The 17,533-nt window shown below is 40.1% G+C and overlaps 1 protein-coding gene across 1 annotated transcript in view; it reads left to right on the top strand.

The window, feature by feature from the left end:
• DCHS2 (dachsous cadherin-related 2) overlaps window positions 1–14,882 on the top strand; it is a 100,061-nt gene extending 85,179 nt beyond the window's left edge. The window contains exons 14-20 of the mRNA XM_081925870.1: window positions 233–343; window positions 3,972–4,183; window positions 5,003–5,154; window positions 6,502–6,632; window positions 8,858–9,144; window positions 9,242–9,380; window positions 10,398–14,882. Of these exons, the coding sequence (XP_081781996.1) occupies window positions 233–343; window positions 3,972–4,183; window positions 5,003–5,154; window positions 6,502–6,632; window positions 8,858–9,144; window positions 9,242–9,380; window positions 10,398–13,042 (3,677 nt within the window). The 3' untranslated portion in view covers window positions 13,043–14,882. The remainder of the gene's footprint in view (window positions 1–232; window positions 344–3,971; window positions 4,184–5,002; window positions 5,155–6,501; window positions 6,633–8,857; window positions 9,145–9,241; window positions 9,381–10,397) is intronic.
• Window positions 14,883–17,533: the final 2,651 nt, after the last annotated feature.

The raw sequence follows: 17,533 nt of genomic DNA, 5'->3' as shown, positions 1-17,533 counted from the left end.
TTAGTGTGATGAATAGGTTTGACCGGTTGGTGAGGCTGACAAGAGTTGTTCTAGAGAACCGAATAATACCTGTCGTTATTATATGACTATATAAACAACGTGCAAAAATTCTCCAGATAGGAGACGGATGGCTAAACTTTCATAGTTCTACCTCACATGGAATAAATTAATAACTGGTTAAGATAAAATCTTTCCAAGTTTTAGTCACTGCAACATATTCTTGTTTTTCTAGGCACCTCTGTTTTCACTGTGGCTGCATATGACCGTAGTCTGATGGGAAAAAATTTAAAACACACAATCATCGGTGAACATGGAGATATTTTCTACATCCATCCCATCATGGGTAAATCAGCCTATCTATCTGCATCTGTTCTAAAACCATTTGAGGCTTTTGTAAAATATTTTCCACACTTGAATTATGATTGCTTTTGTATAAACATTATCTCAGTGGTTAGTGTTAGTTTATTTAAGTGCCAGTGGAAGCTGGCTTTTGGCCTTTAAATTTAACAAAGATGCTTTTGCTAAAATCAAACTTTCTTAGGATTGCTTTTCTACAAAACAAATTCAGGGCCTGATTCATTCTTCCATGGTAATATTAGCGGCGGAACTGAGATCTGAAACATTATTTACTTGCCCTAGGTGAGAAAAGGATCAGAATAGATTTTCACAAAGCTATCCTCTGAAACAAGGTTTATTTTTGCTAATAGTAACACACTTTGTTGTTTAGTCGTGTCTGACTCTTCGTGACCCCATGGACCAGAGCATGCGAGGCACCCCTGTACTCCACTGCCTCTCGCAGCTTGGTCAAACTCATGCTAGTAGCCTCAAGAACACCTTCCAACCATCTGTCATCCCCTTCTCCTTGTGCCCTCCATCTTTCCCAACATTGGGGTCTTTTCCAGGGAGTCTTCTCTTCTCATGAGGTGGCCAAAGTATCGGAGCCTCAGCTTCAGGATCTGTCCTTCCAGTGAGCACTCAGGGCTGATTTCCTTAAGAATGGATGCGTTTGATCTTCTTGCAGTCTATGGGACTCTCAAGAGTCTCCTCCAGCATCATAATTCAAAAGCATCAATTCTTTGGCGATCAGCCTTCTTTATGGTCCAGCTCTCACTTCCATACATCACTACTGGGAAAACCATAGCTTTAACTATACGGAGTAACAGCCAGTTGTTAGCCTTCAGGTGTCATCCTTTCTATCACGTAGGGAAGGGGTAGGAAACCTCAGGCCCAGGGCAAATGCAGCCCTCCAGCCATCCTCTGTCTGACCCTCAGGATCCTCACTTGGTTATGTTCCCTCCCCAAGCTACATCCCCTACTGGTCCTGCCAGCTGTTTTCCTGGGTGGAGGTTGCAGTTTAGGTTCACTATGTTTCTCATTAAAATAATCAGAAAGAAAATTCATCGAACATCAATTGTGATCAGGCAAAGTGATTGCAAACTTCACATCAATTTTAATTAGCCAGCTTGAATGTGACATATTTCATATTTAACTTCAACAGTGTTGCAAATGTGGATGTGAAAAGGGCTGTAAACATTTTTGTATATTTGTGGAAAATCCATTGAAACATAAAAGTATGTATTTTTAAAAGATTTTTACATAAACCATCCATTGGCTAGATTTTATGAGTAAAGTCGCTGTGTGCTAAATGAATACCATCTGATAGCTGAAAAGAACTTCCTTCTGGCTGTGGAAAGAGATCTACTGCTTAGTTAAACCTCAAGTATGTTTTTAATAATCAATTATTTTATTAACATGACTGTCTCATTTAATCTCAATCAAGTACGCATTTGGGAACGTTTACATAAGATGTTTTCAACAACTGGATTGTTAATAGAGGAGAGTCAAGCTATATGTCTGTCTCTCTGTGTGTACACATATGTTTACTTGTGCTGGCAGAATAATCATAGTCAACCCAAGATCCATTTCCATTGGGATGATTCTGAGGCATGATTAGAGAGATGGGAGCTTATAGGTGCTCAGTGCCACTATTTACATGCATATACAGCCTCACCCTGTACTTTGCTGTGCAGTAAAGCCGTGATTAGCATGTGGCACCAGCATACCAGCATGTGTACTATAGGAACATAACTGAATTCTTCTTGACCAGGAAATAGTGTCCTTGATACCGCTGTGCCTGCACTCCAGCACAGGGAAGCCCCTGTTGGAGATTCATTCCCCATGTCTGCAGTCATAGGATTGTTGTCTACCACATGTCAGTGTATGTTTTCATTCCACAGTGTGGGAAGTGACAGAGACAGGATGTTTGTGTTACTGTGTTCCATGAAGTGGGACTATTGTCCTTTGTTCTCTCTCTGAAGTCTGATGAGGAGGAGCGAAGTCAGAGTGCTCCGAGTGTATTATATGTAAATAAACGTAGATTAGCCAAAATGCTGTGCTATTGGTTCTGTTACGTGAACTGCGAATACTCTGCAGATCCGTAAGTGTGCATCAGTCGCTGTGATGTTCGGGTTGGAGAAAGCTTTTGAAGCTCCCAAATGACCAATCAGGAGGGAGAGAACATGCCAGTTGGGCATGTGTCTCTACCAGGGTCCTACACGAGAGTAGGACGCTTCTAACAGCCCCCAGCATCCAAGTGGTTTTTCAGGGCAGGTTGGAGAGAAGAGGCACAGCCACAGAAATCCTAAGTGCATTCTTGCATTTCAGCTGGCAGAACTTAGTGGCAAGGTTTATCGGGGTTCTTTATAAGTACTCTGCCTTTTTAGGATGTTCCTTTAGGAAGCCTCTGCTTATTGGAGTAAGATCAAGCTATCCAGCCCCAATTCTCTGTTTGATTGCTCCAGGAAGTAAACTTGTCAGCAAGTTTTTCTTGTAATGTATAAACCTAGTGGGCCAGTATTTAAAAGTTCTGTTCCTTCTCTCACCTGTAGTCTGATGTGGCACAGCCCATAGTTTTATTACCATGGTGAGAAGTAGGCCTAAAAGCCAGGTCACATACAAAATTCATGCTGCAGATGTTGGCTAGTGGAAACATATCAGTAGCTGCAGAGTATGATACCTGGGTCCAAGGTTATGGTCTAAAGCAGCCTTTCTCGACCTGTGGGTCCCCAGATGTTGTTGAACTACAACTCCCATCACCCCTAGCTAGCAAGGCCAGAGCTCAGGGATGATGGGAGTTGTAGTCCAACAACATCTGGGGACTCACAGGTTGAGAACTGCTGGAAGCATGACAGGCTTTGCAGAAGCTTAGCCGGACTGGGTTTGGTCCATTTCCCAGATGGGAGTCCTTTGTTATACCACCTTGAATATCATGCTGGAATAAATGCAGTTCATAAATAAGGAGTTTTCTTCAAACACCCATTGTGCAACCTTGATGCAAGGGTAATATAGAAAAGAATGTGCAAATGATAAAATAAGACATCAGAAAAACTGGTAGTGGGTCATTAATTAGGTCTTTGAAGCACAGCCTCCTTCACAGAGAGAGCTCTAAACTGTACCCATTGCATTGGTAGTGGCATAGACAAATATTTGTGGCAGAAGGGTAGGATTGTCCTGCCTTGTAAATGTTGGCTTCTGGGGTAGTAAGAATTCACCAAGATAAGTGTGTGCCGCCAGCCCTCATCTGGACCTCTTCCATTAGCCTGTCTTTGGCTGCTGTGGATCCTGAATTGGACTAATAAAAAGCAGATGCAGTCCCACTTTAATGTAGATTGCTTGGTTAGATTACTTTTATTAAGATTCTCTAAAAAAATTGCTTTTTGCCAAATTGCCATTATGGTTTTCATTTTTTCTGCACTTTTTAGAGAGTGATTGAAGTGAAGGAAGGAATTCTAGATCTACAATTTAAAGTGGTTAAAATAGATAATCAGGCATACAGTTGTCTTCTCTTTCATTCACAAATTTCTTTACCTTGTTTACTTATTTTTTTATGTAGACTGCACTGCCGTTTTAACTATGTATATATATTCCTGAATATATAACAGTCATCTGTTTGTTTTCATCAAACAAAACAGGTGACATCACAGTAAAACGAGCTGAATTTCTTGACTATGAAGTGAGGAAAAAAGTACATTTTGCAGTCTTAGCTGGAAATGGCTTAACTTCAGCGGTGTGTGGGGTGACAGTATTTATACAGGATGTGAATGATAATGCACCTCGATTTGAGCAAAACTATTTCAAAACATCTGTGTGGGAAGGTCAAGCCTACAACACATACATCATGCAGGTAACCTCAAACTTGTGTTTAAACTATATTTGTCTGAAGTGTCCCTTCTTAATGAATACTGCATTTTTTTTGTCCACTTTTATCATCATTACAAACCAGTCATTACAAAGCAGTTAATTTATCTAATCAAACTACAGATTGACAGGACCATTTGAAATACCTATTTTGGATTACTCCTCTCAATTTTTAAATGCATCCTTTCTCACAAGGGTCCCCGGTGGCTGAATACTCTGTCTCTTTTTGGGCAGGAGAAGAGAGAGGGCACTCGTCTTGATGGGACAAAAAGAGGAATTGTAGATCTTGTAAAGAAAATGAATGTAAATTTCAGTTCTGAAGCACGCAGCGCTGATCTGCAACAAGGAGCAATAAAAAGAACTGTGGTTGCTACAAAATTAAGAAAGCCATATGCTGAACATGGGTCTTACTTGAATTCAAAACTGGAACCAGCATTTAGGAAGCCATGGGACTGCATGCACACACTCACTACCAACACTTGTAATTTGCCCTGCTGTTCTAAGTATTCAGATCCTTCCCCATATCCAAGGCAAGCTACTGCAGTTTTCAGCATGAGGGGACATTGACCCATGTATGGATTATCCCACACTGAGAATAAGTTTCATTGGCTGTAATCCAACACCTTCTGAACTCTACATGTACCTATTGTCACATACGTGGGAAAATAATACGTTCGGCCAATAGAAGCAAAGTTGCAACACAAAAAAACTGCAGCAAGCACCACATGTGCATCCAAGATCCATTTCTGCTGCAGGATGTAGAGCTAAGTGCCTTAGCATAAGGATGGCTTTTCTCTCCATACAGATCTACGCGACAGATGATGACACTGGACCTAACGGAGAAATTGAATATTCAATTTTATCTGGCAACACAAATGAAGCATTTCTTATTGATTCAGCACAAGGAATTATATCAACAAATGCAATCCTAGACCGTGAAGACATTCCATCATATAGGTTTGTTTCTAACAAATTCAAGATCTATAGCTGGTGTGAGTTTTGTTTGTGTGGGGTGGGGGGGGGGGAGGAAGGGGTTGTTGGGTCAAGTTAGCCATAGCAATTTGTATGCTGTCAATGGGTTCTTGTTGCTGTCCTGTTGGGATTGTTTATGTAATGAAGAGGAAGCACACAGGGGTGAAGGTGTCCTCCTTTAATTTGTCCTTCTTTAATTTAGTTTCAGTTTGTTGGTTAGCTTTTCTAGTAAGGCTGTGTCCTATACTGTTTGGTACCAGTGGTCCATGTTTACTCCTGACAAGTCTCTCCAGTTTCTAGCTACGATGCTCCTAGATGCTGAGAGTAGGGTGTTGTAAGCTCTTTGTAGTGTGAGTGTGCGTTATTGTCTTGGAAATTATTCAATAGGGCTATGAACTTTGCTTTTTCAAAGTTCAAATGATCTCCTCAATGACCTACACAATAAACTTGGGTGGAAATGTTAAATGTTAAGAGCTTCAGAGGGAACTGCTTACAGAAGCTTAAATTTGAATGCCTTGAATATAACGTTGGGGTTTTTTTATGAAAGTTGGTGTGTGTGGATGTGTGTGTGTGTGTGTGTTTGCACACTGAAACTTAAGAAACCGATTATTTTAGTAAATATCTCCATGTGTACCTTCTTGATATATGTTCTAGACAAAATATGAAATTATGCATGTTTACAAACTTTGAATGCAAGTCTGTAATTCAAGTAATGTGTTCTGACAATTTTGAAGCCACAAAAACTCAAGAGCAGAACTGGTGTGGTGGATGAATGGCATTAGACTCCACATATCAAATTGCAGCTTTTTGTGTTCAGCGCCGTCATGTGAATAATGGGAAACAATGCTGTTTGTCACGTTTGAAAGGAAGTTATTGTGTCAGAGATGAAAGAGAAGATGAATTCTGCATATTTATTTAACAAATGTATATTCCGCCCTTTCCCAAGCTTTGAAGTGGATTATAATGACATTCACTACAAAATACATACTTCCAAAGGGAGATAGAGAAAAATACTGCTTACCAATTTAAACCTATTTACAATATGTAAAACACATGACATCCATGAAGCATTAATGCCAGCCCTGAGTCCTGCTCCTTTTGTTCTAGTTCCCGTTTAACCCTCTGTCGTTCTTGAACTGAATCCCTTCCTCACATGTTAAAAAAGAAGTGTCATGTAAATGATAAAAATTAAAGTTACAAGGTTTCTCCCCCACCACATTTTCAGAAGGATAATTTTGGAAATAGTTTATCATTTTTGGTGTAACTTTTAATTAGATATAAAGTCATGGTTTACAAATACGGAACATGTTTTTGACTCCCTCTTTTTATCAGGTTAGTTGTGCAAGCTGTTGACAGAGGAACCCCCAGGCTATCTGCTACAAGCACAATAGAGATACAAGTTGTGGATATCAATGACAATGCTCCAACTCTCCAGCCGTTCGGCGTCGTTGAACTCCCTGAAAGTAAGAATGGCAAACACCAAGCAAAGAGATTGTGCTGGTTTGGACCTAATCCTGCTAAACCATAGTTTACTGCAGCTTTCGCCAACCCTGTGCCCTTCAAATGTTTGGACTACAGGCAGCTGGGATGGTCAGGAATAATTGCAGTCATACTCCAAAACATCTGTAGGGCACCTAGTTAGAAAATGCTAGCTCATGCTTACATGAATAAACCACAGGGAGCTTTGTGCTCACACGTTTTACCCTCACCTCCCTCTCATACAAGGGCTTTCTCTTATGTTTTAAACTAACCACAGCATGTCACGTAGCTATGGTTTATTGAAAGTCAACTTCATGCCATAGTTTTAACAAACCATAGTTACAATTAACCACATGGTAAGGCTCAGAAGTATCACACGATGTGGTCAACCAAAATTAGAATCAGAATTTGAACTTGCGGCCATGCCATAGAATGAGACGGGAGGGAGGAGCATTTGATCCTGGGGTACACTGCAGTTTGTCATGTTAAGCCATGGTTTAGAGTTCTGTGCAAATGGGGCCACTGTCTTTTTATGCCTTTGCAATAAATAGGGGGAAATTTCTCAGATGGGAATTTTTTTTTTTTATGAGTAGCACATATTCTGCGGCATATTTCTGCTGGCTGGGAAGCTTATATTTGTGAGCAACTTAAAAACAGCATATAAAAGAATGCCGTCTGGTGCATTAAATCTCAAAACATTGGTAAAAGACCCTGCTGCGAGGTTCAGATGTCAAATTCCAAAGATTTATTTTCAATTTCTATTTCCCTTTTGGAGAAAGAAACACAGTTCTTAAGCCAGAGTTCCCAACAGTTAACTTTTCAATTCTATTGTTATTGACTAAAGTAGCACTTGTGTTATGAAAGTTAAGTAACTTCACAGTGAATCAACTGAAGTTGTTGGCTTGTGTTGGAATGTTCAGCAATTTTGTTCCAGTGCTTCGTCCTTCTTCTGATGTTACATTTTGTGGCACAGTAGCTATTCCAAGGGCCTCTTTTTCTACCACATGTTTGAGGTCACATGGAATGGCTCTTCCTTATGGCTCCCCATGCCAACATCTCCACTTTGGGGAACTGACAGAAGGACAGTTTCCATGTGACTTGGAACTGCTGCCTTTAAAGAGCAGCACAGGAAGGAGTTATGACACATCAGCCATTAAAAATAAAGTCCATTTTGAGATTTCTTCCTATGTTTTGATTTTTCACTCACAGCGGTGATGCATGTCACTCCCAGAAGTGGAAAACATTTATGCATTTGCCACCCACCAGCCAGACATGGGGTTGCCAATAATCCAGAAATAGCTTGGCTTATCCATATCTGGTTTATGTAGCTATTCCTCCAGAATTATAGTTTCACTCAGGCAAATTGACCTTGAAGAACACACCTGGATGAAAATTGTCAATCGACTGGGAGATGAACTTTAGACCTTAAAATCTGCAATTTGCATGCCAGATATTCATTACTGTACTCAGGCGTCAAACAAGGACCAGTTTTGAAACATCTGGACAAAATTATATTCTTCCAAAATAACTCCTGACATAAGAAGAGAGTAGCTCCATCCAGTAAGCTATTAACTTCCTCTTCTTCTTCTTTTTGGCTTTTCATTCCTACTAATTCCCCTTTCTTCCTTTTAATAGTGGTCTCATATGAACACCAAACATACATGGGAGTTTTGGTGTTGTCAGTATATTGTTAAAGGTCTGGCTTTTCATTTCCTGTGACCAAGATTGCAAAGGGAAGAGATGTGTGCCCTGCCCTGGAATAGCTTTGAGTAGTCTAAATACAAAAAGGCTGGGAAGAGCTAGCATGTATTATTATTATTTATTAAATTTGTATATCACTGTATATCCATAGATCTCAGGGCAGTTCACAACCTAAACATTTAGGTAATAAGCCACCTTTTTAACTGTTATTTTATGAAGTCAAGGAAGATTATGCCAATATTTTTCTTGAGCAAATCTGTTTTCTTATTTGCAGTGTGGGGATGGGATTCTTGCAAAACTTTTCTAGAGGATTTAACAGCATGTACACAGTTTAGTACTGTCATCCACATTATCTTTAACCTTACCCTTAAAATATTCCTAAGATTTCTGGCAACTATGTTTTTTTTGGGGGGGGGCGTATACATATAGTTTGTTGATGAAAATTTCTGGAGGGCTTCCAAGAACAACAGTGATAAATAAGTCATACTCTTAAATATGATGGTTGTAGATGCTCCACTTGGCTCCCTGGTGATGCAAGTATTGGCAGATGATGCGGACCTAGGACCACCCCTTCACTACAGTTTTGCTGAGAATGGAAATCCTGGAATGAAATTTGCAATTGACCAATGCCATGGAACAATCACATTGGTGAAAGCATTAGATTTTGAAGAAATCACTCAGCTTGAACTGTTGGTCAGAGTTTCCGATTCTGTGCACGCAACTACAGAACAGCTTCTGATATTTATATCTGATATTAATGACAACCCACCACTATTTACTCAGGATGCATATCAGGTAAGAAAAGAAACTTTAAGTAATTTAAAGCTTTTGTTGTGAAGACATCTCTTCATGTGACCTTGAGATGCTGTGGACTTTCCCCACCCCCTTTCAGGTGATGATACCCGAACATAGGCCTGTAGCTACTGCTCTTTTGACTGTCTATGCCACAGACAGAGATTCAGAGTACAATGGAAAGCTAACCTACAGAATTCTTCCCCCCTCTGATGAATTTTCTGTTGATCCACAAAATGGTGAGTTCGTTGTATGTTTAATAATTTGCAGTGTGGAACATACAATATGATGTGCTTTGTCTGGAATGCCTATTGAAGCTTCTTGTTATCCACACATCAAACACAGCCAAAATTGTCATCCATATCTGCAATACAATTGCATTGACAGCACTGAGAGAGCGGGTAATGGGAAGATTTAAGTGATGAACAGAGGGCATGTAATGAGCATCTAGCAGTCTGTTTATTTACCTGTTTGTTGAACATGCCATGCTATTACTTACTTCAAGAGTTCAAACGAGAAAAACATTAAATTACAGCATACCTTTAGGCATTCAAGTAGAAACAGGGTTTTCCAGAAATATAAAGAATAAAGAGATCTGCCACATTTAATAATTTTGCAAAAGAATTTACAGACACTTTTTGGGAAGCCCACTAGAGCAGGGTTTCCCAAACTCTGGTCCCTGGCACGTCTGTGGATTTGTAATTAAAGATGGCAGACAGCACATCCATCGTGTTAAATGTTCATATTGATTTAGAAATCTAGTTTTATTGTTTCTCTTATTTCTTATATTGTATTTTATTGTATTACAACTTGAATTTCTATGAAAAATTGTAATACAATAAAAAAGTATAAGAAATAAAAGAAACAATAAAAGTACAGTTCAGATTCATACAGTACTTAGCACAGTGGATTACAATTGCTACAGTGAGCAGGAAAAATATTAAATGGCCTGCCAAGACCCTCAGTAATTTTGAAGAGATCCACGGGAAGAAAGTTTGGGAACAACTACGCTATAGCCTAGGTATGCTCCAACTGGAAAAGAAAATGTTCAGCCTTGCAGAATTAGGTGACATGTTGCTATTGTTTTAAACTCTTGTGGTTTACTCCCAGTTGGGTATAGGATTGTTGCCTTAAAATCATTTCAAATGATGACTGTTTCTTTTAGGAAATGCTGGAGGGGGGATTTTAACTGAACCATTATGCTTCTATTACTGAAAGTTTGTTTTGAAATGTGTTTTTCTAAAACTTTATTTTAGGCTCACTATATCTGGTTAAGACAGTGACATACCAGGAAAAGAATCCAGTTATTCGACTCCATGTAGAAGCCAGTGACAGTGGGAATCCTGCTTTGACTGCTGTTGCTTCAGTGCTCACACAGATCCAGGATGTGAATAATTACATCCCTCAATTTACTGTGCCATCGTATAATCTCAGTATCAGTGAAAATGTCTCTGTTGGAGAGATGCTGCTAACATTCTCAGCTATTGACAATGACAGGACACATGACAGCACCTATGTTGAATATTCCATTATTGGTGGTAATGGTGGTAATAAGTTCCAGGTGGAAAAATGCATCGTTGGGCCAGAATCTCCAAGTAAACTGACTGGAAATCTTGTGTTGAGGAGCATTCTAGATCGCGAGAGCAGTTCGTCTTACCAGTTGTTAATTCTTGTATCTGACCGTGGGACTCCTCCTTTGAACGCCACAGCTACAGTGTCAATCACTGTTTTGGATATTAATGATAACCCACCTATATTTACCAGTTTGGAGTATAAAGTTCATGTTAGGGAAAATTTCCCTGTAGGCAGTCATGTTACTGCTGTCTCAGCTAGTGATTGCGATGCTGGACCTAATGGAGACATCACGTACAGTATCACCTCTGGAAACGACAAGGGGCACTTCCGTTTAGATGGGAAAACCGGCTCCCTTGACCTTGTCAGAGCTTTGGATTATGAAGAAACAATGAATTTCAGTCTGACCATTCAAGCTTCTGATGGAGGAGTTGGCATAAAAAATGTGGCCTTCGCTGTAGTTTTTATCAGCATCCTTGATGCTAACGATTACGTCCCAATATTTGTATTTCCCACCCAGGACTGCAGAATCCATGAAAATCTGCCTGCTTTTTCTTTTGTCTGCAGAATTTCTGCACTGGATTTTGATACCGGCCCCTACGGTCACCTTTCGTATTCCATCCAGTCATCATGTTTGTCTGGTCATGGAACTTCTGGAGATCATGACATGTTTTTCATAGATCCTCTGACAGGAGAGATCCGCACCAAGCAGGTGCTTGATTTTGAAGACCAGGGCAAGTATTGCTTCATAGCTCAGGCCAAAGACAGAAGCGACTCAACAGCCACTATCACCGTTCAAGTGGAGGTCGAGGGGGCAGATGAATTTGACCCTGTCTTTAACCAAGACCAATATTTTTTTGATTTCCCTGAAAGGAATGAAGCAGGGCAGTTGATTGGCAAAGTCACAGCATCAGATTATGATGGAGGATTGGATGGTGTTGTTCACTACACTTTGCTAAAACAGTCGCCCTTCTTTTCTGTGAACCACAGCAGTGGGGCCATCTACTTGACCAGACCTTTCCACAGGAAGAGAATCGGCATGAAGAGAGCAGGCGATACTCTTGAACTGCTTGTAAAAGCTCATAGCCCAAAGCTGGACTCGAAGTCTAGCACGTGCACAATTCTGGTGAACGTCTCTGGAGCTCCAGAGACTTATTCCATGTTGCCGGTGGAAACAGTGTCCATTAGCATCGCCGCTTCTACTGTAGCATTCCTGTTTCTGGCCATCAGTCTTGCTGTGCTTATTGTCAGATTCAGGCGAAAAGACACTGCAAACTCCAGCATGAAGAAAGAGATGCCATGTCCCTCATCTGCTGATTTGAAATTAGACCATGAGAATAGTGCTCCTAAAGACGTCCGGAAATCCCAAATCCATGCAACCGGTAACCTTCCAGTAGGCACCATAGCGGAGTGGCTAAGTTTGGTAGGCATCAGAGAGAGAAGGGACATGGGCAACCATTGTAGGCATTCAGACTCCAGCGGACATGGCTCTGCAGAAGGAGAAACTGCAGAAGATGAGGAAATAAAGAGGATCAATGAGCATCCCTGCAGGAAGGGTTCCGGATCAGCTTTAAGTGACCGAGGCTCGCGTATACCCGACTCAGGAATTCCTAGAGACTCTGACCAGCTTTCGTGTCAGTCTGAGGAGACTGATGTCGTGGCCATTTCTCAAAGCATAGAGGCTGCCCACCCTTTCCAAGATGGAAGTGGAGGAGAGGGAAGAGAATGTGATGCAAAGTATGCTTGCAATCAAATGCTGTCTGAAACACTTCACAACCTGGGGATTAAGGAAAAAGACATCATGACAGACATCACAAGAGAATATATCTTCATACCTGATGATCAGAACTCCCATTATGGATCTCTTGCTACCCTAGTTGACTCTGATGAGGATCTCAGAGGCAGCTATAACTGGGATTACTTGCTTAATTGGGAACCCAGATTTAAGCCTCTCGCATCCGTGTTCAGTGATATTGCAGAACTGGAGGATGAAAGCTTAAAAATGCATAGCTTTCCTAAGGAGAAGAAATCTTTCATCTTTCCTCCTCCTCTAATTACTTCTGTAGCTCAGCCTGGTTTAAAGACAGTCCCCCCGCGAATTCCAAATCTGTTGCCTGGTCAGGCATTTAAGAAATACCCCCGCTCACCCCTCATCCATCACCTGAGGTATCCTCCATCTGCTATGACTCCCAGTTTTTCACCTTCTCTGTCTCTGCTTACCACACAGACCCCTACAGCATCTCCAGTGGCCTCCCATCCTAACCTGAAGGGGATATGCCCTGGTGGGGCAAAGTGTGAACTTTCAGCAGATGAAGAAGTTCAAGTATAGATTATTTATCATTGACTTAAAGTGTTACATGAACGTTTGGCTAAATGTTTTTGCCATATTCCTTAACGAGCATTGCATGTCATGTCTATATCTGTAAGAGGGAGAAAAAAATATTTTTTACAAGTTAAACATTTTACCTGCCTAATTAATTCACTGCAGGATGTACTCCAGATCTGTTAGGGACTTCCTTGATCATTCATTATGAACTTACCTACATTAGCTGTTTGTGTTCTGTATGTTCTAGACATCTCGGGGGAAATCACCGGTGGAACAGAACTTTCACGCAATGCTTACTCTTAAACTCAGGTGAATAGTTGAGGATGTGTAGAACTTGCTGGATGTCCATGCAGCATACAGAGTTGCTATTTTAGCTGGTCTAACATGTGCTCTGGTGCTGCTAGTAAGGCACAACAGGCATTGCCATTTTTGTCCCTTCCCCCAAACTACTCTTGATACCTGAGCCAAGCACACTTCAGCTGCAGTAAAGAAAAGAAAAAAGTTGGTGCTACGTAATATTCCGTGCATGTAGAAGTATATTTACAGACACGCACACATTTCGGAGTGTGCATATTTGTTGTATCAAATCAGCATATAGTTACCAATATTTTTACAGCTTTCTTTTGCTTCAGTATATAAGTAAATGTCTTTGCACCTTCATTTACATTACCTCGAATGAAGCCAGGATAAGTTAGAATTGGCCTTTTGTGAATACGAAAAGGCCCTACAAAGGTTTGGTTCCCCGCCCCCAGTCTCATCTAGAACAAGCAATGGATAAAATGCTTGCTAGACTGACCCTCTGGGCTCACATTTAATGATTGCTTATTCTGAATGACTGTGCTCAAGGTTCAAAATATCTTGATCCTCTTTACTTCTGTGTAGAAGTGACACCACTAAAAGCTGGAGGAATAAAAAAGCGGAATTAACATTGTTTCCAGATAACACTGGAAGTAAATGGTAGAATCACAGAGATTCGGAATGGCAAAACAAATCAAAGATACATTCCTAGTGGATGTAGAATGACTACTGCATCTGGTATTTTTGCCTTTGATTTCAGTGAATCTCCAATGCAGTTTACACTGAGATTGTCTGAAAGAAGTATTCAGTGTCGCTGGAGTGCCTTCTTTCAGGCCCCTGACCTGTGCAATTCTACATTCCCTTGGACCTCTTTGAAAAGTGACAGAGTGACATTTATCTGATATCTGAGTGCAGCCAGGATTTTCTGGCTTTTGGGATGCATTGGCTTGTACTCATGGTTCTTTGCTTTCCATACCCACAGTGGGATCCATCTACTTGTGTGGTTTTGTGTGGATTATAGCCAGGACCTTTTGCTCTGACTTCTGACTTGCTATAGGAAGCATGAAAGCTTATCAAGATCTGCCACACTAGTTCCCTCACATAGCAGAGTTGTTTCCCCATGATATGAAAGCATACCAAACAAAAGAAAGGAAACGGGCGATGTTAATTTATGAATTCTGTATTTGCAAAATACATACATGTATATAACAAAGTATAACCAAAAATGTAAAGTCACGGCAGTGACTTGTATAATTGCATAACTAAATAATGTAACAGTATTTTAAATATAATTTTTATATTTTTTCTACTGTGAAAACTTAGTTTTTATTTTCCTTGGTTTTAATGTACAAAAGGTACTAAACCGTAAGGATGGCCAGGGCTTTGGATTTCTGGGCATTTCCTGACCCAGCCCTACTAAAGGAAGCAGTTGAGGAAGAAGACTGTGGTAAGAGAGGAAGATGGTCCTGAATTCTCCTGACTGGAAACTGATTTTAGAGAATTGACACATTTTGCATTTCAAAGCAGGGCCTGGTTCCAGTTGCAGCTTATCCCCAGACCTACTCTTTTTAATACATATATATATATGCACTTTAGGTCACCTAGTAGCTACCATTGGAAGATCTCTGCACAGCTGGAATGTGCCATACTGAAATAATGACCCTCTGTAGATTATTTAGCAATTTGATTTCTAGAGACATGTTCTAACCACCACCACCCCCAAAAAAGAGAAGGGGAAGGAAACCTACGTGCTTGGACATGGATTTATTTATTTTTTAAAATGCGACCATTTTATAGATGCCTGATGCATTTTGATCATTCCTTCTAGACCTCATTACTTCTAAGGCTTGCTGAAGACCTTTTCATTTCATTTTTTATTTTTAAATATTTTTTATTAATTTTTCATTAATAACTATCCAATCCACATTAATACCATACCAAATCATACCAAATCATAATACAGTCAAAAGAGCCAATTAATCGGTTCCGAATTCAACAGTTTTTTATGACTTCTCATGTTCCGGCTATCGGGAGTTGATGTTATTCCTTGGTCCTGCACCTTTTTCCTTAATTAGTCCAAATACAACAATTCTGCTCTTGATCCTTTATTTTAACAGCCCCTGGTGTGATGACTTTCGTTTGTATTTAGCAAATCCATATCCATTAACTTGCAACGAGAATTTATTTCTTGTAGTTTTACGTGTGAAATATTTGTTTACATTCTTCTTTTCCTTCATGTTGTAATCAATCAATCCTCTTCAACATTGCCCCTCCCTCGAGGACTTAATTCTCATTATGCCACAGCTTCTATTTTGCCTTTCCAAAACCAAAAGTATTCCAGCATCCGGCCGTGACTCCTGGGTTACTTTCAGCATTTATCTCCTTTAGTCCTTTCCAATCTATTAACAAGCTGGTGTTTCGCCAAAACAAGAAATAAATCAGAGCCCTCTGTAGTAAGCAATGTCACAAATCATCACAGTATTTCACAGTCTATTCTTTCCGGTACTCCGTAAAGAAAATTATAGTTCTTGTTGAATCCCTCTTGCATTCTATATATATATAGTTGTAATTCATTAGTAATTTTATTCCATTAGGAATTAATTAATTCTTCAGTGAAGGCTTGCCAAATCATAGCAAAGCAAATATAATGTAAAAAGAGAACAAAGGCTTCCCCTTCAATTACATAGCAATCCAATTACTACAAGAGTCCACTCCAGATCAAAACCTTGGCACTAAGTGTCCAATTCATTTAGCAGGTTATCTTTCTCTTTCAGAGCATGTCTGTTTCTTAAGTCCAAATTCAGATCCATCTTAAAAGAAACAGAAGTAGCTCTGTTCATGGCGACCGTGTTGGGGGGTTTCCAATACATGCAGTACTGTGCCCTCTGCATCCCTGCCCCCGTATTCCATCGGACAATCTGCTAGTGAAAGCTCTCTTCCCCCCCCCCCAACCCGGGGGGAGGGGGCTTGCAAGGATAATTACTTCCAGATTATCTTTAATTAACTGCACAGCTGGCATCTGCTATCATGGGATCTGCAGTTCGCCGCGGTGGCAGTGCCGGGTGTCCTAAGACCTTTTCATTTTATCAGTCATTTTCAGTAAGGTCCTCTGATTTTTATGGTTATTTTCAGCATATATATTTTTTAATTTTTTAAAATCTTTTGTTACTTGATAGTAAACTGCTTAGAGACTGCAAAGCTGTACAGCTGTATGTACATTGCTGAAATAAATAATAAAATAAAATAAACCTTCCATCTGCAAACAGTCAGTGGTGACAAGTGCTAGAAACCTCACCAGACACCTAAGATGTTATTGGATCTTTTGAATGAACAAATCTTATCCCAGCACCTTGGGTTTTGCACCTCTCTTTTCCACTATCATCGTCTCCCTTTTTGCATTCTGAATACCAGTGTGGATGCACAGCGATCTGTCCCCGAGATCTTCTCTATAGTGTGAACACATGAGGATGAAACCAGAAACAAACCAGTTCTTATATACAGAAGATGTCAATAGAACATCATATGCCATTGTCATATCCAGGCACGTTTGTCAGGAATCAGTGAGTGATTTCACCCATGCTCTTTTTGTTTCCCAGAATCACCATGCTGTGATCCTCAAAAATCTGATTTATAGAATAGGGTGGAAAACTGATACGACAAGGCTAAAGGTTCGTTGTTCTCCCTCTCAGGTAGATGTCCTAGATTAGTATTTGCAGGTGATAATACACTAAACAATGGACTTATCCAGTCATCTTCATCAGAAAATGGCCATTTTCTGTATCGGCCAACAAGGCATTGGTGCCCCTTGCAGTCTGCCTCCTGACTTTGAATCTAGTTGTCATTGCTGCATTCCTTTTTGAAAACATTAGCTGTAAGCCGATTCCCCCCTTTTTAGCAAATATATGCCACACTCTGCATGGGATAATCAGACTTAAGAAACTTTTTTCCGTCAAGGTTTTTTTTTTATTTCATTTTTCTTTTTAATATATATATTTACTAATTCTGTGTCCAAAACTGTGAACTACATTAAGCAGATGTATTTCTGTCTCATGTGTGGCTGGACTGAAAAATGTGAATATACAAGGAAAGAGTCTGCAGTAAATCATATGTCAGCTCTTTTCACCTCACTTTTTTATTCTCTGTGTAAACAATGTAATTTGTTTAAGTTATTGTGAGTTTAGTTTTCACTTGCCTGAA

This window comes from Podarcis melisellensis (genome assembly GCF_964234715.1).
Source record: "Podarcis melisellensis genome assembly, chromosome: 9".
NCBI classification, from domain to species: domain Eukaryota; kingdom Metazoa; phylum Chordata; class Lepidosauria; order Squamata; family Lacertidae; genus Podarcis; species Podarcis melisellensis.
The sequence above is the reverse complement of the archived record's forward strand: the minus strand, read 5'-3'. Positions and strand labels throughout refer to the sequence as shown.